Source organism: Tyto alba, unplaced genomic scaffold, assembly GCF_018691265.1.
Source record: "Tyto alba isolate M040663 unplaced genomic scaffold, T.alba_DEE_v4.0 Super-Scaffold_17, whole genome shotgun sequence".
In the NCBI taxonomy this organism is placed as follows: Eukaryota; Metazoa; Chordata; class Aves; order Strigiformes; family Tytonidae; genus Tyto; species Tyto alba.
In genome coordinates, this window is record NW_024881279.1 from 11,276,159 (window position 1) to 11,296,473 (window position 20,315).

Below are 20,315 nucleotides of genomic sequence, written 5' to 3' on the forward strand. Positions count from 1 at the left end.
TACACACCGTGGCTCCTGGGACTACAATCCTGTGAATGCAAAGGAGAAGTGGATCCTGCTCCAGCCCACCCATGGCTGGCTCCTTCTGGCCACTCCAGGGAAATGGCAAGGCCGGTGGCTCCATTAGCAGGGTGAAGGCTCAGGAGAAAAATGACTATTGATTGTCCCTGCAAGTTCAGCAGCAAGGCACGCACAGCCCACAGCTGTGATCGATAGTGCTGGGGAGGCCTTTGCTCTTGCTCTGGCTGTGGTTTGTATGTCCATCTGGGGCTCCGGGAGGAAGCCTGTGCCATGCCACCATCCAGCACAGATCCTGCAGGGGTGCATCCCCTGGGATGCATCCTCTGCTGGGACCTCTGAGCCAGTATTTCCTTCCATCCATAGGAGGTAGGAGAGCAGGCATGCTCACTTGTGCATGGCGGGGGTGAGCAGGCAAAGCAGCCATCCCACAGCTGGAGTCTCTCCATCCCCTCGGCTCCCACACCAGTGGCATGCAGAGAGCTCCAGGGACCCTCTGCCAAAGGACGGGGTGGCAGGCAGGGCTCACTTCTCAGCCATGGACCCTCCATGCACACAGGCTCCCATCAGAGTCACTGTCCTGGCCCGCTCCCCATCCCCAGGACCAGCTGCCCTGCTGCTCCACGGGACACCCAGCCTTGGTGCAACAGGAGGAATGAGGTGAAAATCAGAGATTTCCATCCCTCCAGAAGAGGATGTCAGCAGGGAAGGCAGAACTACACTTCCCAGAGTGCTCCTGGCCCTGCCTGCCGCCAGGGGAAAGGCTGAGGGACCCAGCCACCAGCTCCTCCCTGCTCCTAAATTATTCTCCTTATTATTTATTTGTGGTTTTTCTGCACTTAACTGGCTGCCTCGTCCACTTAATTGGGGGATTACTGCCACTACCTGCCCGTTCGCCAGAGCCCAAGTCATTACTGGGGCTTATTTATTAGCAGTGAGGCAGCAGAAACATACCCTGCAGCTCCCTCTCCTCTGGCACAGGCAGCTGCAGGCGATGGAGGAAAGCAAGTGGGGACCAGGACAGGGCCAGTGACAGCAGGCATGGCCACAGTTCTGCCAGGGCCAGGTCAAAACCAGCCTCTGCCACGCATGGAGGCATCACAGCAGCCTCCTTCAGCGTCTGACATCAGCCCGGGACACCGCTGCTCTTGGCAAAGCACGGAAGGAGCAGCGAGAGCCTGGCTGCTTCTTAAAAGTGCTCTCTGAGCTTGAGAAAGGTCAGTCACACAGCACTGTCCTTCCACTCACAGCAAGAGACCCCATGTCCCTGGCACGGTGGCGGCTGAGTGACAGGCAGGGCGATGCCAACGGCTCGCCAGAGCCCACCGTGAGGCAAAGGGGCTGATGCCCCCAAGTCCAGGAGGAGCTGGCAGCACCCCACAGCCCCTTTCCAGACCGCTGCTCCCATTTCCAGGCAGGAGAATCCAGGAAGAATGTGGGACAGCAGGAGCGAGCCTGCATATTGAGCGCTTTGATAAATAAAACATGGCGAGAGGCAATTGGAGCTGCCCACTTGGCTGCAGGCGGCTCTATCTGCAGCAGCCGCATGGGGGGAATTCAGAAGCGGTGCCACCCCAGTCATCAGGCCGCCGGCCCCAGTGCTGCTCCCCTGCTCACATCCAAGTTTTGCTGCCTCAGCACCAAGGGGGATTGATTTATTCATCAGCCTCTCCATCCCACAGCAGCCCTGCAAGAAGGAGTGGTACAGTGAGCTGCTGTGTGATGTGATGAGCAGCACGGCAGGGAGCAGGGAGGGCTGACCCTGGAGGTGGCTCCTGACTGGCCCGCAGCCCACCCGCTGTGATGCTTGGTGGAGGAGGGACTCCCCCGGGGTGGGAAACGTGAGCAGCAAACTCCCCCAGGACTGCGGCGCTGAGCCCTTTTCAGGCACTAAGGCACAGCCATCCTGCACTCCCTTTTCAGGATGGAGAGGCAAGACCCCATTTTTCAGAGGGTGATCAGAGATCCCCATGGCTGAACCAATTGCAAAGACAAGTTGCAAAGTGAGGAGCCAACCCCAGAAAGCACTGACCCCAGAGCAACCCCAGGTCTCGGTAGGAGCTGTTCTGCACACCCACAAACCCAAAGCAAAACCCAGGGACAGGAGTGCTTTCCCTGCCTGCCAGGGAAGTGAGGGCAACAGCCTGAGGAGAGGGGCCAGTGGGGAGCTCAGGAGTCCTCTTGGCATGCTCTGCACCAAGGGCTGGGCACGGAACTGGAGTTATGGCTTCTTAGAACCACTGGAGACAAGTTCTTGCTCTTTGCCCCGCTCCCTCCTTCCACTGTTCCCTGCCCAACACAGCAGCACACAGCCAGCCTGCCAGCACCTGTGTTCTGAGGCTCTGCAGCCTCTCAGTGCAGCCCCCCCCATCTCCAGCCCCTCTGCCCACTCTGCTCCTCTTGTCCCCCCTGCGGACCCCAGTGGGCTCACAGCTTTTCATTACCCCCCGCCCCCATCCTTGGGACACCCCGCAAGACAGCCTGGGCAAGGGCTTTATCAGGTGCAATGGGGATCTCTGATTTGGGGAGCACCCCGAGACACCCAGAGATGCGCTGTCTAGAGACCCCTCCTCTGGGGGGGCTGCCAGTGCCATGGGAGGGGAATCACTGGCTGGGGGAGAGAAGTGCTGGGCCCTGCGGGGGGAGGATGAATATTGGATTGGAGTTGCTGGATGAGGGGGACTGGCAGGTGGAGGGTCAGGAGGGATGGCCAGGTACTGGCAGGAATTACTGAGTGCTGGGGAGATGGGGGTGGCCAAGAGATGGGATCCTGGGAAGCATGGCCAGGCACTGGGAGCGGCTGTTATGGGCACTGGAGGTGCAACTGCTGGGGCCCAGGGACATAGCCAGGTACTGGGAGGGATGCCTGCGTGCTGGGGGGCAATTGCTGGGTGCTGGGGAGCATAGCCGGGTAGCGGGGAGGATGGCTGGATAGCAGGGGAGCAACTGCGGGGTACCGAGGGGGGCGGCTAGGTACCGAAGGAGCAATTACCGGCAACCGAGGGGACCTGACGGGCAGCGGGGGCACAATCGCCGCGTACCGGAGGGGAACCGCGGCGGAGGGCCGGGGCCGGGGGCTGCCGCCGGGGGCGCGGGGCGGGCCGGAGGCGGGTACGGAGCCGGCCCCGCCCGGGAGGCCGTGCGGCGGAGGGGGGAGTCAGCACCGGCAGCCCCCCCCTACCCCGTACCGCTCCGGTTCCCGCCTCCCTTCCGGCGGCGGCTCCTTCCTTGCGCCGGGGGCGGGCGGGCCGGACCGGAGCCGCGCCGAGCCCAGCCAGGTGGGTGCAGGGCCGGGGCCGGGGGCGGGCCCGCCGTGCCGCAGAGCCACGGAGCGGGGGGGGGGGGGGACCGGGAACGGGCACGGGCACGGGGACCGGCCCCCCGAGCCTCCCGGGGCCGCCGGCTTATGTAACGGGGCGGCGGCCGCGGGGATGCGGGATGCGGCATGCGGGGATGCAGGTGCGGGTGCAAGATGCAAGGGCTGAGCGGCGCGCCCCCTCGACTGCCCCTCTGCAGAGCTGGGGGGGGGGGGGGGGAGACACGACGTCGATGTGGAGGGGATGACAGGAGAAGGGCTGTCACCCCCGGACTGTGCTTTACATCCCCCCCTCCATGCCTGACCATCCTCTGGCGGGGGGGGAGCTCTGCAGAGCAGGGCCCTGGGCAGGGAGAGGAGGTGACCTGCTCCTCCTGACACCCCCTGCCTGCACCCGGGGAGGCTCCACGCAGCCTTCTGCTGTGGGGAGCTCCTGGTACCCACCGGGCTCTTCCCACGCCTCCCCATCACCAGCTCCCTCCTCCATCCTGCTCTCTGTGGCTAAGTCCAACCACCCGTGGAGCATCCCAGCTGCACAGTCCCCAGTCCCCCGGGCTCCAACCCCTCTCCTCACTGCACGGTCCCTAGGAGGTCCCTCCCATTCCCTGCGCTCCAGCCCCTCTCCCCCGTGTGCCCCCAGCGCCGTGGCTGTGGCACATGGGGCAGGTGGCTGCCGTGATCCGGGCCTGTCAGCACGCAGTGGCACTGCCACCCGCATGGCATGAGCGTGACCGGGCAGCTGCTGCCCGAGGCAGGCAGTGCAGTGAGTCAGAGCAGCGAAGCAGGGCTGGCACCTTTGCTCAGGACCAGGCTGATGGCTCAGGGCTTCTCCCTGCAACTAGCCAGGCTCTGCAGGCTGTGGCCGAGGTTGGTGAAGGAGACAATTTGAGTCCAGCTGAGGTGCTGGGTTTAGCAAATAGAGGATGAGGAAGGATGGGCTGGGCTCAGGGTGTAGAGATGTGTCCTCCCTGCCAAACCTGCCCTTGTCCTCCCCCAAGGCTGCAGGACCCCAAGGGTTGCCAGAACAGGCTCCAACAAGGCAGGGGGAAACCGGGAGCTCAGCCCCCAGGTGTCCCACCCTCACTGTCCTGGGGAAAATGGAGACGGCTCAGCTGAGACAAATCTGCAGAGAAAAATGTCTCAAAGTCTCCCGTGGCTATGGGCTGGGTGTTTGCTTCTTTGATTGCCTCACGTGATAACATTAGTATTGAAATGACCCCAACCAGACAGAGCTATTAACACCTGGCAGCGCCGGAGGATGATTGCGGTTAGCACCTTGGCTCTTCTCTGGATATTCTGCAGAGGCTGCTGCCAGGCACAGCCCGCCAGGCCCAGTGCTGCTTTCTGGGAGCTGGGCTGGGAGCTGAGGGGAGCCGCATTGAGTTGCCCAGCATGGTTTCAGCACCAGAGCTTGAGAGCTCCCAGCGGAGGTCCAGTATGGTGGAGAAACCCTCCATGGAAGAGACAGTGATCACTGGCAGCGTGGCACAGATCCATTCCCACCGCTGGGCACCAACATGCCCCCATGGCGTGGGGCTCAAGAGGTCTGGTCTGGCTGGTGGACATGGTCACTGCATCCCGGGCTGTCGCCGTTCCCACTGACGCCAAGCCCAAGCCCTCGAGCATCACACACTGCCCAGATAACCAGGGCGAGACCCCCTTGCCCAGAGCAGGACCTTCTCAGCAGCTGCAGGACCTCTGCTCTCACCCACAGCCTCAGCGTGTTCCTGGCCAGACCTCCCCATTTGTTCTTATGCCAGCATCATCCTCGAGTTTAAATGATCCTTCTCCCTCCCCGGTGTTTACTCGCCGGGTGTATTTATAGAGAGCAATCAGGCCTGCTCAGCCAGGGTAAACAAGCTGCGCTCCTGCGGGCTGCTCTCGCGTGAGCGCTCTCTGCTCACTTGTCCCAGGAGCTTTCCCCTCCGCCTTTCCCAGCTCCACAGAGCCTTCCTGGCTGCGGAGACCCAGGCTGTCTGCCTTGTCCAGCCGTGGGCTCTCCAGGCTGTGCCTCCAGGCTAGGTCCCCCGGTGCCTTGCCAGCAGCCACTGTCACCTTTTCTCTGCCGTTCTGCACCACATTGCCTGCTCCTTCTGTAAGCAGCCAGGCCGGCAGGTCCATCCCTCCCTAGCTGGTGCCACCAGCTCCTGCTCTAACACTCACCAGAGGTTCAGAAACATCGCTCATCTCAGCCAAATCCCAGAGCCCCGTGATGGCGTGACCCAGACTTGCCCCAGCCTGTGGGAAGGTGAATTCTGCAAGAGGCACTGAGATTTTTGAGACTGAATGTTTGCTTTTTGAAGTCAAGGCAGGTTGGCTCAGGTACAGGACCCCAACTGGGAAATGCCTCCGGGGGCTGCCTAGTGCGAGCCCTTTGCATCACTGTGTGAGAGCCAGGACAGCACACTGCCAGCACTCAGTCCCGTTTGCAGATATTTTCCCCAAGCATTGTGGCTCTGAGACTTCCTTCTCACCCCCGTGCCTGGACATGAAGCTGATGCCAGTCCTGAGGCAGGTCACAAGTGCATCTCCCCTAGGCAGGAGAAGCACTTTGAGATGTGGCTCAGAGTTTCCCAGCTCACACACCCCACTGCTCCCCTTCCCCAGCCCACCCTCCTCCACAGACATTTGGACAAACTCAGCTATAAAAGCAGGGTGCTGAGAGCCAGAGGTGCCAAAGAAGAAGAGCTGTGGAATTGCTAATGGTCTTATCTTGAGTATTAAGTTCTCCCTGGATCCTGTGTCTTGTGTCCAGACCTCAGCTGGATAAAGGTATCCTGTGCCAGCGCCTGGGGACACTGCAGTCCCTGGAGCTGGGGGTGTCCTGGCACTGTCACCCTGCTCTGCTCTTCCCTATCCTCTGCTTTTGGCTGCAGTTGGTGTCTGGTTGCCTGGACAGACAGACAGACAGACTGAGCTAGTGCAGCTGTCCAGGTGAGATGCATCTTTGTGGTACTGGCAGACTCTGCCCATTGCAAAGGCAGGAAAACCCCAATTTGGTCTGGCCCAGAATAAAAACACCCTGCAGGGATCAGAGCAGCACCCCCAGGACCCTCTGCATCCTCTCAGGTACCTGGGCAGGGGGTCCCTGCTTTTCCCACCCTCTGGGGTTTCAGCAAAGAATGACTGGTTTAAACCCTAGGCTCTGGCTGTCAAAGGAGGGGACAGATCCTGTCCCAGCCCAGCTCATCTCCTTGGCACTGAGCAGTCCAGAAACCAGCCACCCTGAGGCACACATCCGTGCAGCACTCTGCAGCCCATCTTACCCCACTCCCAAACCTTCCCACATCCCAAAGGAGGCAGCGGTTGTTCCCAGCAAAGGTCACCTTCACGCTGCTGCTGAGCCCTTTCCAGGCTGAGCTTTTAGCACTGCGTTTCCCAAGGAAGCAGTCACCATTCTGGGATCTCCTCCAGGGTCCCACAGGAGACCTTCTACCCCTTCACTGCAGCCCCCAGAGCTCGGGGTCCCCAGGGTGAGCCCACACCCTCCCCAAACCCAGCACTGCGCACAGGGGCTGGCAGTGTCTCCTGCTCCCGGGGCTGGGATGAGGCATCCTTGCTCTGTAATGCTTTTAAAAATGCAGGCTCCATCCATCCCAGCCCCTGCTCCTTCAGCATCACTGTTTGCGTGTGTTTTCCCCAGCTCCCCTGGGTCATATATTTATCTCCAATTTGCCAAAGCCTCCCTCCTTCCCCAGGGTGGAGGAAAAGCCTTTGCTCGAAGTCAGGATGAATTTGTAACTTCCCCAGGAACCTGCTCCTCAAGTCACACAGCACAAATCACACTTGTGGCACCTGTCACGGTGGTACCAGCTGCACCATGGGGACAGAGCACTCCAGAAAATTCCAGCCTGGCACCCAGCACCCTGGTACCTGGGTCTCTGCACAGCCCCTGCCTAGGCCAGCATCCCCTAGGAGCACCCATTACATCCCCCCGAGCACCACAGGGGGATTTCAAGGGCATTCAGGGAAGGGACAGAATCCTTGGGCAGAAGATTGCCGAGGTCTGACAGAAGTGTGGAGCCCAGAGCGGGGCCAGGCGTTATCAAATTGCAAAGTCTGAGCAAGGGCTTTTGTTTGGCGGCTTGTTTTAACTTGCCATTATGTTCTCCAAAGAAGAAATTCATCATTTACAAGCTGAGGAAGGCAGAGTTAATGTGAAATTTTAAAACCCTCAAAGAGTTGAGAGCCCTCTAAATATTTAATGAAGGTATCCAAACTGCCGGGTGTCTGCAGAGATGGCCAGGAGCCCTCTGCCAGCAGCGGAGATGGTGTCCCTGATCCAGGAGAGGACCAAAGACACTGACAGGCTGCCACCTCCTGCACCCTCTGCGTGCCCCGCTGGGCTCCCACCTGCGGCGAGATGGTGGCTCTTGGCAGCAAGTTGCTCCCACCCTTAAAGGTCAGGATGCAGGGGGTGCACAGACCCAACCTAGGCCCCCAGGTGAGGGGAGAGGGCAGTGGTGTGCTCCATCCGTCACCCATCAAGTGATTCTGCTTTGTCCACCCCGTCTGGTCCCGGGGCCCCACCGCGGAGCTGATCCTCTTGCTGTTGGTGTGTCCTGCAGGCCCCGCTCTCCCTGCGATGCCCAACCACCCTCGCAAGGTCCTCGTCCCCCTGCATTAGGTGTCAAAGCCTGCAGACGCCCAGGACTGCACACACCAAGGTAGGCAGCGCTCCCCGGCTCTGTACCCCACGGCTCCTGGGGGGGCCGTCTCACTCCCCATGGTACGGGAGGCACAGGGTAGCTATGGGATGGATGGGGGGTGGAGAGGTACAGCCTGGGGCTGCTTCAGTGGAACCAGTCAGGCCCCCCAGCATGGGGGGGGTGGGGTGTGTGCATCATGAGCATCTTGATGAGACCCCCAGTGCAGGGCAAGAGACATCTGGACCAGCTCAGGTCCAGGCTGAGGCCATGGGAGTGGGGAACAGCTCTGGCTCTGGAGTGGATGCTGGGCACAGTCCTGCCTGGGGACATGGCAGGTGATGGTGACTGTGGAGCTGGCACAGAGCCAGGGTTTTCTTTTTTTTTTTTTTTTTTAAATCTTTTTTTTTTTTTTTTTGCCTTTGAAAGCCCCCAGATGGGAAAGGTACGAGCCAAACCCCACTAAAAGCAGCCAAGAATGAATTTTCTGGCCAGAGCCCCAGCAGCTCTTGGAGCGGCGCCGTGCCCGCCCGGCGTCATGCCGCAGCGGAAACCCCGAGCGCAGGCGGGCCGGGGGAGGTCTCAGCCAGGGTGGGCAACAAGCCCCCCACCCATCCCAGCTTCCCCCTGGTGCAGGGGTCTCACCCCTCCCAGCGCCCTGAGCCAGGGCAGCGCAGGCTCATCCCACTCCCACTGAGCTGCAGCTTGGCTGGAGCCCAGACACCCAGATGTCCCCCCCACGCTGCCACAGAGCCCCCCACCGTGCAGCCATCTGCTGCTGTCAGAGGACAGGGTGTCCCCAGCATTGTGGCCCTCGGCTGGATCTGTTGCCCTGGGCACGGGGCATCTCAGCTCCCAAACCTCCCCTCTCATGGGGTGTGAAAGACCCTTCTCCCCCGGGAAGGCAGATGCTCTCCCACAGCCAGGCCGGGAGGTTGAGTAGAGCAGGATCAGCCATGACAGCATCCCCACTCTTCTCTAGCTCCTGGTCCCCAGCCTCAGCACTGCAGGGGAGGTGGTAAGGCACCCCAGGCTCTCTGCCCTCATCCCAGGAGCCCTAGATATTTTGCAGGATCTTTATGAAACCAATACCTGTATCAGCACAAGGCTGAACCTCAAGGGAGCAGCACCCAGTGTCACATTTTTGAGGGCACTTTGGCTGGAGGGAGGACGAACGGGAGCTGCTGCTGCTCTGATGTGGTCTTGAGCTAATAGTGCCCTTGTCCTTCGTGCCTTTCCCCCACTGGTGAAATGAGGGTGGGCATAACCCCCCGAGGCTTTCTGTGGGGAGCAGATGCCCAAATCCCAACCCAACACAAAGCTAGGAGGGGACTCAGGCATCTGCTCCCTGCACGGTCCCAACCACCTCCGCCATCAGCACCTGCACAGGCCCTGCATGTCCCTGCCAGGGACCTGGGGATGGAAATCAGGATGTGCACAGGCTGGCTCCTTCCCCAAAGGCAACGGCTGGAGCAGCAGGAAGGGATGAGGAGGCCGCACAGGGGCTCACGGGGGCTTTTATCTGCTCCCCAAGGAGCGCCTGGTGTGCTGTGCCCAGCTCCGCTCTGCACCGGCCCCTGCAGAGCTGTGCGGGTGTGCGTGCCTGCCATAAATATTGATGGGATGGACTTAGTGCAAGTGTGCCTTTATATACGGCGATTGGGATGTAAATGCTATAAGTACCTGCTGTGTGGGCAGGAGAAAGCGGTTTAGGTGATAGCACTGAGGCTGAATGCACAGTGGCTTTTTTACAAGGAAGTGGGATCCATCCTGCATGGGGTGGGGAGCTGGGAAGCGGCCGGCTGAGTAACCCCAGGGGTCATAAACCTGTTTGGGGAATCAGCCAGACCCGCAGTGAGCCTAAATCTTCTGGCTGAGACTGCAGCGAACCACCGCGGCTCCCACAGCCCGCTCCCCGCACAGCCACGCCAGGATAAACAGCGAGGGGCTGCAGTGCCTCTGTTTAATAATGCATGGCACAGAGGCACCGGACGCACGCCGGGAGCTGGGAACTGCGGGGACAAGGAGTCACCGCTGCAGCACTCGACCGGCGGGGTCCATCCTGGCGTCCCCCAGCACTCATGGGACACGGACACCTCGGGGCTCTGGGTGGCCCTGGAAGTGGGGCTGGGTGAGCAGAGCTCCCCGTCGCAGGGCACAGAGCAGCGGCAGCAAAGCCAAGGCGCTCAGTCGCGCGGCAGCTGACATCCCAGCCATGCTGGATGCTTCTCAGCTGGAGCCTGGAGCTCGGTCCCTGTCCCCTTGGGCACTCTTGCTGTCCCTCACACAGATGTAGGCATAGATGGTCTTTTTGGGGAGCTCTGGTGGGCTGAGCAGCACTGGGAGCATCCCTCCCGCTCTGGCATCCTCCTGGGACACGGCCATGCTGGGAACAGCTGGAAGCTGTGGACTCGGTCCCCTCCTCGCCCCATCCCTCCTTCAGCCACAGCCACCCCGGCTCGCACACTGGCTGCCATGCCTGGGACCGGCAGACATGTGCTGGGGCCCTGCAGGCACCAGTTCACAACCAGCTCCTGCAAATGGCCCCCCCGGGGACACACACGTCCCTCATTGCATGCAGTGACATGATCCATCCCCACTGACCATCTGCTGCAGCAGCTCCCCACCACCCCCTCCCCGGCCCACGCTGTGCCCCACGGCACAGAACTGGGCAGGGATGGGCTGGGGGTGCCCAGCATGCCCCCCCACCCCAGGAGCAGGAGCCCAGCAGGAGAAAGCAGACGGGTCTAGCAAGAGCAATGCTGACGGGGCCATGGTAGCGACACAGATGGGTCTGCAATACTGATGCCAATGGGGCCATGGTATTAATGCAGAAGGACCCGTGATAGGGGTGCCAGAGAGCAGGAAAAGCTGCAGCATCAGCCCAGAACCCCTCTGGCTGCAGGGGTGCTTTGCTGTGCCCGTGCAGAGGAGGGCACGGGGAGGGCAGCGGGCAGGAGCCTCCCCTGTCCAGCCAGCAAAGCCCAGAGCCAGGGAGACCCTCAGGGCATGGGGACAGCAGAACTCATCCTGTGGCTCCAGGGGTGGATTTGACCCATATTCTCTGTCCCTCGGTGATGAGCTCAGCGGACCCTGCCACCCCTGGCCCCCCACCACCACAGCACTGCTCCCACGGTTGTGCAGAGGATCGCGGCAGAGCTGGGGTCAAACTGCGGCAGAAGCCCCCCTCCCTCCCCACCAGCCCCAGGGCTTGTGGTGTGCTCCCACGCCAGCCCCACAGCGACACCCATGTTCACACCCCGTGCCTGGCACAGGAGGGATAACGGGGGAGTGGGTGCTGGATGGGGGGGGGCACCCATGTGTGTTGGGAGGAATGGGGGGGGGGGGGCCGTGACATGCTGCAGGGACAGGGCGGTGGCTCCGGCGTCCCCAGGGGCTGAACGTGGGTGGCTCTGAGCACCACACACTTGCCCTCAGTGCATTGGCGTAACCGAGTGACCCCAGGTCCCCCTCACCTCGCGTGGGGTCACTGGTGGGAGGGACAGCAGGGGTGACAGGGGCTGTCCCTGCAGTCTGCTCCGGCGCTGCGCCGGAGGGTCCGGCTCCAGCCTGACGCTACAGCACGCCAGTGCCTGTCCCTGTCCCCATCCCCGCCGGGTGCCAGCCCCAAGGGGCCAGGGCTGCTCTTCAGAAGCTGCAGCTGCTGCGTGTTTTGTGCTGCCTCTTCCCTTTCTCCCCGCTGCTGTTTTTGTTTTGTTTAAGAGGCTGGGTTACGAATTTTAAACAGGCTCCTGAAAAACCCAATTACCTCCAGAAGACAACCTGATAAAAGCTGCCTAAGTGGCACTGTGGAAATCGCCTTGTGCAGCAGCCAGGGGAAAACCAACATAACAAAGCCTTTGGAAATGGAGTTAACCACTTTTAATCCCTCAGTGTGACGAGAAGGACCAATAATTATTTTCTGCAGAGATGGGGGAGGAGGGGGGAATAAGTAAAATAACTGTCCTGTGCTAACGGGTGGCAGCAGGCCGCGCTGGCGGTGCTGCAGGGATGGGTGCAGGTACTCAGGTACCCGCTTCCCTCCACCCAGGAGCTTCGCGAGGGCCCACGGAGGCTGTGACCTTGCAGGGTCCTCATGTGGCTGTGGGCCTGGGGACGATGCCGGCAGCGGGGCGGGCAGGTGCCACTTGGGGTGTTGCCGGCCACGGATGCGGTGGGCGATGCAGCAGCGGCAGCCAGCCCCGTGCCCTTTTCCCGGGCGCTGGCAGGGAGCAGAGCAAGGCGCTGCCGGGGCCCTGGCACCCGCGCCGGCTCCGTTCCTGCCACGCTGCCCCTGTGAGCCGGCACGGAGGTGATTTGCAGGACTTGGCAGGGCTGAGAGCTTCCTCCTCCATTTGGCCACGGCGCTGTCCCCCTCTGTCGCTCCCCATCCCTGCCCTTCCTGCCTCCCCTGGCAGCTCCAGGCAGCCACCCAGCAGGTGACACTGCCCAGGAGGATGCTCGGAGCACCTGTGACTAAGGAGTGCCTGTGCTGGGCGCAAGCAACTTCCCAGCACCAGGAGCATCCTCCAAACACCTGCAAGAGCCAGCTCGGCTCAGGGACTGCGGGGGTCTCCCGGGCGCATCCCCATCCTGGGAGCTGGGGTGTCTGCAGGGGTGTGCAGGGCAGGAGGATGGAGGTGGTGCCCAGGGCCGGTGACAAGCCCATGTCTGCCCTTCCTGCGGGAGCCCAGCTGGAGGGGCAGAGCTGGGCACCCACCGGCCCGTCAGCGGCGGTTGTGCTGCCGGCACCGGCACCGGCTGCCGGAGTGCCGGGGTGGTTGGCCACAGCTCACATGAGCCTCGTGCTTCCTGCAGCAGCAGGGATGGGGTCTGCTTCACCCACCTGCCCCTGGCCACCCCGCACCCTGCGTTGGGGTCTCACGCTTGGGGACAGCACTCCAGGCCACCGAGCTTCAAGGTGAGCAAGCCCAGCTTAACACGGGGTGCTGGCACAAGGGACGACCCTGACGGCTTGGCCACAACTGATACTGGGAGCAGACCCCGGGCACACTGGGAGCTACTGGGGGAGGATGCGCTTAATAAGCCAAGGCATCTCCAAAGATTGAAAAGACTCAGGGACCCATCCCAGGAACAAAAGGAGGCGTTTGTCAGGCGCTGAGAGATGGGCTCGTTAATTCCTCCTGGCTGTCACACTTATCTGTAATGAATTTGTGCTCCACTGTATTATTTTTAATACAATAGGAGCGGTGCCGCCCGCCCACCGCCCGGCTGCCGGGAGCGCTGACGTCAGCGCCCGGAGCACGGCTGCCGCAGGACGGATGGACAGACAGACGGACAGGCCAAGCACAGGCCCGCCTTGCCACCCATACGTCCATCCCACCAGCTGCCAGTGGGCAGAGCGGGGCTGGGCGCGAGGGCAAGAGCGTTTTTATCATAGAGGTGGAAAAAGGAGTTGTTGGTCGATGCTATGGTGGAAGGAGGCTGAGGGCTTGGGGCTGGAGGAGGTGGGGTGCACCAGGGGGTGTTTTGGGGAGCAGTGAGAGGGAGCAAACAAGAGGGCCGTGTCCTTGATGTGTTATCCCCATGCTGAGACTCGTCCGTGGCAGCAGCCGTGTGTCAGGGCAGGAGCTGGCAGTGGGTGCACACACCAGTCTGTCGGTGCCACGTCCCTGTGGAGGTGCTGGCTGGCACTTGTGTGCTGGCTTTGCCCCCCCCCCATCTGCAGGGTGTCTCCCCACTGTTGCCCCACACCCCCCACATCCTGCATCGCCCCCGGCCTCCCCATGGCAGCCCTGGCAGTGCCCAGCAGCACCAGCAGCACCTCTGCAGCCCGCATTGCCAAGCCTGTGGGGGCAGTTGCAGCCTGTCCCAGCTCCCCACAGCCTCCTACATGCAGAGGCGGGGGGGGTGGGGGGGTGGGGTGTGTGTGCCTAAAACGACCCCATGCCCAGACCCTGTCCAGCACTCTTCTGGGCTGTAGCCATGAGATTCCCCACAGGGCTGCTCCTCCAGAGCCTCATCATTAAACACCAGCTATCCCCAAAGCCTGGCTCTAAAGCACCACTAATCTGATTTGCAAAGGGCTCGTCTTGTTTCTAATAACCCAGGGCTGGATTAATTAGGAGGCACCGGCTGCCCCTCTGCGGGGTGGCAGGGCTGGCGGTGGGGCGCATGCCCGTCCCCAGTGCCTCTCCATGCACTGGGGCGAGGATGGGAGAGCTGGGGGAGCCCCATCCCACAGCCGGAGAGGGGGGCAGGAGGGGCTGCAGGAGCCCATCTCCCTTTAAGGAGGAGCAGGGGGAAACCGGGTGGGGTGATACCCCCCAATTCCCACTCAGGGACTGCCCTCGCTGAGCTCTGTGGGCATCATGGCCTCGATGCCACCACGCAGCCATCCCCTGCCTGAGCACCCCCCACTCGCTGTGGGACCCCCTCCTTGGGGTGGGCAGCACCAAACATCCGAAGCTGGGGCTTCCGGGTGGTGGCTGTTGGGGAGGGGGGGGGGGGTGGGGAGGGGGCGAGATGATTTATCAGGGACTTTAATTAAACTCCCACACCCACCCTGCACCGCTGCGGAGGGGGACGGGGTGCTGGGTGAAGGAGCCGGGGGGGGCGAGATTGGGGTGAGGGGCTGCCTCCCGGTGGCTCCGGCCGCTTGAAGCCTCGTTTCGCTCATTAATTGCCGCGGAGGTGAATCATTAACCCCGCGCAGACCGTGCTCCCCCCCCCCCCCCCATCCCTCTGCTGCGGGAACGCGGGGTGGGGGGGATCCGGGAGGGGGGCAGCATCCGCATCGCGGGGAGCGGTGCGGGGGCCCCCCGGGGGTCGTGCGGCGTTTCCCGGGGGGGGGGGGGGGGAAGTGGGGGGTGGGTGTTCTCCCGCATCCCACCCCATGGCGGAGGGCCGGGCTGCGCGGTGCCGGGGCGGGGAGGGGGGGGGGGGGGGGGGGGGGGGTGTCGCCCCGGGCGGGCCCACGCGTGCCGCCGGGGGCGGGCGGGGGGCCGGGCCGCGGCGGGGCGGGGCGGGGCGGGAGGGGCGGAGCGGCGGCAGCGGAGAGCGGCGGCGGAGCCGGTGAGTGCCGCGCCGCGCCGGTGCTGAAGGGACAGCGCCGCCGCTGCGGCACCGGGCGGCCCCGGGCGGCGGGCGGGGCCCCGCGCCGCATCCACCGGAGGGGTGGGGGGAGTGGGTGGGGGGGGTCCCCCGCGGTACCGCGTCCTCTGCGCGACCCCCACCCCCTCCCCCTCCTTCCGTAGCTGCCGCCCTCCCCGTGTCCCTGCGGCCCCCTCCCCGCGTCCCCGGTGTCCCCTGCGCCCCCCGGTGCGTGTCCCGGGGGTGTGTGTGTGTGTGTGTGTGTGTGTGTGTGTTCCCCCCCCCCACAGCGGTGCGTCCCCCGCGCTCCGCACCCCCCTCCCCTCCAGGTCCCGGTGTCCCCCGCATGCCGGGTGTCCCCTACGTCCCGTGTCCTCGCTGTCCCCCGCCCTCCCCGCGACCCCCGTGTCTCCTGCGTCGCTACAGCCCGTGTGGTCCCGGTGCCTGCCGGTGTTTCCCCCCACCTCCGCTGTGCCCCCCCTGCATCGCCCGTGTGCCTGCACCCCCCGGTGTCCCCCACCCCCCGACACTCAGCACCCCCCCCCACGCGGCGGCGGTGTTCCGGTGCCCCCGTGTCCCAAGGGCCCCCGGTGTCCCCTGCACCCTCTCTGCGGCCCCGTTGTCCCGGCACCCCTCGGTGTTCCCGCATACCCCGTGCCCCCCGATCCCCCCCCCTGCGACCCCGGGGCTCAGCACAATACAGCCTGGAGGAGCCCCCCACGGTGCCGCGGGGTGCCCTGAGGGTGGGAGCAACAAACTTCCCAGGGTCCTGGTTCGTGGAACCTCCCCGCAGCCCAGCAGGGTCCCTGAGAGCCGGGGGGGGGGACAGGGACCCACGAAGCTGCGGCACCCACAGGGTGCACACACACACACACACACACACACGCTGCAAACTGCACACGCAGGCTGTGAGCACAGCCTGCAGCCCCCCCCCACACACAGGGCACACAGGGGGTACGGGGACATAACCCCCCCCACGCGCACACACACATGCACACACTCACACCCCACACACACACCCCGCCTGCAGTCCCCCACACGCAACACACACACAGAGCATGCAAACAGCCCGCAACACTCCCACACGTACACACGCGCCGCACAGTCTGCAAATTTGTGTGCACACCCCTCCCCGTACAGCCTGCAAACCCACGGACCTGCACACACAGCCCCCCACACACACTAACACAGCCTGCAACCACCCCACACAGTGTGCAAACACATACAGGCAGCACAAACACACACAGCGCACACAAACACAGCCTGGAAACCTCTGCGCGCGCACACACAACCCGCTGCCCCTTGCACGCCCTTGCACACGCATCCACAGAGCTTGCAAACCCCCCCCCCCCAAACTCACACAGGCGCACACTCAAAGCTTGCAAACGGGCTGCAAACCCGCACGCTGTGTGGGCACACGCAGCTTGCAGCCCCACAAACTTATAGGCACGCACACACACACACACCCCCCCGTGCAAACACAGCCTGTGGCCACCTGCAGACACACCTCTTGACCAAACACAGCTCACACTGTGCACGCAAACACGGTGCGCACACACACACACACATGCTCCGTCCTGCACCCGCCCTGCCTCTGCACCCCATCACCCATCCCCAGCACCCGCAGGGATCACCCGCAACCCCTACAGCCCCCAAACGCTGTCACACCCTGCCAACAGCCTCTTCTCCATCCCTCTGCAGAGCACATGCATTGCCGTAGACACACAGGCGCGCGCGCGCACACGCAGCACCCCGTGTCTGGCTGCGCCGCACTGGTATCCCCAGGCAGGGTCTGTCCCCCCCACCCCAAAGCAGGGGCACACGGTGGGTGGTGACGTGGTGGGTCCCCATCCCGCCAGCCCCCCAGGCAGCACCCAGGGGCTCCCGGGCTCTTGCTACCCCAGCGAGGGCAGTGCTGGGGTGGAAACTCGCGTTGGGGTCCCTGCCTTGGTCCCTCCCCTGGTCCCCAAAGTCAGTGGGGACATGGGGAGGGGCCTGAGGGGAGCAGGCCTTGCCAGCAGACCCCGAAAGCTCTCTCTGCCCGCTCTGGAAGGCATTCGGGGCGGGAGAGGCAGAGGGTGCGAACTGCAGCGCCTGCGACCATTCCGCCCCTCATGCCTGGGCACTGGGGAGCCTGGGCATGGTGTCCCCGACCGTGTCCCTCTCTGCCCGTGCAGGTGGCCCTGGTTGGTGAACCCAGACAGCAGTGGATGAGCGCTGGGCGCTGGCCTAGCCGCACACGCACACCGGCACCATGGACTTCGTCATGAAGCAAGCGCTGGGCGGTGAGTGGGTGCTGTTCCCTTCAGGGTCCCCGCTCCAGGAGCGATGCCGGCTCAGCACCTTGGGAGGGACATGGTGGGGGGACAGAGCTGTGGGGAGAGCCACCTGCAGTGGGGAGCTGCTGCCAGAGCCCTCCGGGGCTCCCGTTCCCAGCGCTGGCAGCGCCTGGCTGGGGAATCCCGGCTCTCCCGCTGCTAAGTGGGATTCCCCGGCGGGTCCCCTGGGTGCCAGCGCCGAAGGAGCTGCCGGCGTCTCCCCCGGCTGACGCCAAACTAGGGCAGCGCAACCAACCCACGGCACTCCCCATCCCCGCAGCCTCCAGAGCCCATCTGCAGCCGGCTCCAGTGCGGGTGGCCCCGGGGACTTCCCCGGTTGTCCTTGCTGGGGGGGTCGGTGCATTCCCTGCCTCTGCAGCAGCTTCGGCAGCCAGCGCCGGGCTACAGCACCCTTGGGGACCGGCCGATGGTTTTGTGATGCGCAGGAGCCACCAAGGACATGGGGAAGATGCTAGGGGGTGAGGAGGAGAAGGACCCCGACGCGCAGAAGAAGGAAGAGGAGAGGCAGGAGGCCCTGCGCCAGCAAGAGGAGGAGCGGAAAGCCAAGCACGCCCGCATGGAAGCCGAGCGGGAGAAAGTCCGGCAGCAGATCCGTGACAAGGTGGGCTGGGACGGGGAGGATGGTGGCCCAAGGCAGTGGTGATGGGCACAGGGCACAGCACGGGCAGCACCCACTGCCTGCCCTGCTGAGGACCTGTGTCCCTGCAGTATGGGCTGAAGAAGAAGGAGGAGAAGGAGGCGGAGGAGAAAGCTGCGCTGGAGCAGCCGTGTGAGGGCAGCCTGACGCGCCCCAAGAAGGCGATCCCAGCGGGCTGCGGGGACGAGGAAGAGGAGGAGGAGGAGAGCATCCTGGACACCGTCCTCAAGTACCTGCCCGGCCCGCTGCAGGATATGTTCAAGAAGTAACAGCACCGCCAACCCTGCCATGGGGTGCTGGGGCACGGGCGCCCTCTACCCTCCGACCCCTCCATCAGTTCCCTTGGCCCCGGGGGGGGGGTCCCTGCACACCCTCCCCAACCCCTCCTGCCCCTTCCCCAGACCAGACCAAAAACCCGCCCCGTCCCGTCCAGGCAGGGCCCCCCCCACCACGCTGTGCCAAAGGGGAGCGGCCCTGGCCGGACAGGGCGAACCGGGACCAAATGCACTGATGTAACCTCGTGGCAGGCTGGGGGCACCCCAGGCCCTACCGGCCCCCCCGGGGTGGCTCCCTGTGCCCCCTGCCCTGCCCCTCCTGCCCTCCCAGGGGACCCCGGCAGGCCTTCGCTCGCCTGCCCTCGTCCCCAACACTGCCATCCCCCTGCCCTGTCCCGCCCTGGGCCAAGCCCAAAGCACAAAGCCAGGCGCCCTGCCCGCAGCTCCCCCATCCCCAGTCCCCGGGCACGGGGGTCCCCTGGGGCTGCCTGGTGTGCCCCAGCATCGGGGGGTTGGAGGGGACCCCCCCCCCGCCCTCCCTGCATCTCTGGCCCCATAGTTAAAGCCATATCAGTTAGACTGCAATACTTCAGCACCGGGCGGAGCTGGCGCTGCGCTCCGCCGACCGTGTACAAAGGCACGTGCGGGGCAGGGACCCCCCCTGCCTCGTCCCCCCTGCCCCATCCCCACCGCTCGCTCGTCCGTGTCTCGGCCCCGCTGGCCCCCGTTCTCGCATTGGTGTCTCTGTGCCAGGGTGCGCCCCGTCGCTCCATGCGTCCTCGTGTCCGCTGCTCACGCTCCCACCCCCCCCCAATCCCTCCCCCCCAAGTCTCTGCTGTCCCCGGGGCCACCCGCGGCGCTGAGCCGAGAGCCCCCCCGCCGTGCTGCCGGGGTCCCCGCTCTGCCTTCTGCAATAAAGCCAGCGCGGGGCCGAGGGCTGCCAGGCCAGTCCCAGGCTGGGGGTGCCCAGCTGCCCCCCCACCTGCTGCTGGACACACGGGTACCCCCCCGGCCTGGGAACAGATCCCTGGGCAAGCTCCCCCGGGCATGTCCCAGGAGCCGCTGCTTGCACCCCAACGGGGGGGACATGGGGGTACGCCCTCACCCCAGCCCAGCCCCTGCCGCACCGTGCTCTCCCCTCCCCATGCTTCCTCCGCCACAGCCCCCGGCTGCTCACCTGGGCCCTCCCCAGGAGGCAGCGGGCAGCTTGGGGCCCTGCAGACATGCTGTGACCATCCTGCTCGAACTAGTCTTTGACAAACTAATAAAATAAAGGGATTTGTACATTGCTCCAGCCTCTTCTCAGCCATTGCTTCCCTGAGGCCCCGTGCCAGCTCCATCACCCCTCCATCCCCCTCAGCGCTGAGACCTGGCAGCTCATCACACTAGGGGAGGCCACAGGGCCCACCCTGGGCAGCACCCAAGGGAGGCCACGGGTGAATGGAGAGGCCACACGCGGCACCCAGAGCCCTGCTCAGTCCAGCTGCCTCCTCACACCCCTGTGCCCACCCTGCAGGCACCCTCTCTGAGGCTGGGGACAAGGTAAATGGGATGGGTGCTGGTGGGCCTCTGTCCCACAGACATGGCAGGGGAGCTTCTGCCCCTTCCCCGACTCTGGAACTCCCCTCACAGAATGACTGGGGATACCCCTGGGGCACAAGGGCCATTTCTGGTGGGGCCAGAAGGCTGTGACCCACAAGAACAAGGGCACAAAGGCTGCAGGCAGACCCTGAGTAATGAGGCAGCTTGTGCTGCCCAGCAAGGCAGGACCCCTGGCAGTGCCCAGGCTTGGCACAGCCCTGGGGATCCTCCATCCGGAGCCAGCCTCAGCTTTAACTGATTTGCCATCATTTACTAGCAAAGAGCTCAGCTGTTACCCAGGCAGCATCAGCAGAGCAGTCACCTGGAAAAGCTTCTGTCAGAAGGAAATAGTAGGGTAGGAAATGATAGAGATCTTGCAGGCAAGGTCTCTATTGCAGGCAGGGTGTGCCCACACCTCTGCGGTGACCTTCTTCCCCACCACCCAGCATG

At 63.9% G+C, this 20,315-nt stretch overlaps 1 protein-coding gene across 2 annotated transcripts; it reads left to right on the top strand.

Moving 5' to 3' along the window:
• The first annotated feature begins 3,153 nt into the window (after window positions 1-3,153).
• CPLX2 (complexin 2) lies at window positions 3,154-19,573 on the top strand. 2 transcript variants are annotated; one of them, XM_042790411.1, is made up of 5 exons: window positions 3,154-3,296; window positions 7,903-8,001; window positions 17,211-17,318; window positions 17,798-17,973; window positions 18,081-19,573. In XM_042790411.1, the coding sequence occupies exons 3-5, from the start codon at window positions 17,288-17,290 to the stop codon at window positions 18,276-18,278; spliced, it is 405 nt and encodes a 134-aa protein (XP_042646345.1). In that variant the 5' UTR covers window positions 3,154-3,296; window positions 7,903-8,001; window positions 17,211-17,287; the 3' UTR covers window positions 18,279-19,573. The 2 variants fall into 2 exon arrangements, with proteins under 2 accessions (XP_042646345.1, XP_032862128.1); XM_033006237.2 differs by lacking the exons at window positions 3,154-3,296; window positions 7,903-8,001 and adding an exon at window positions 14,973-15,015.
• Window positions 19,574-20,315: the final 742 nt, after the last annotated feature.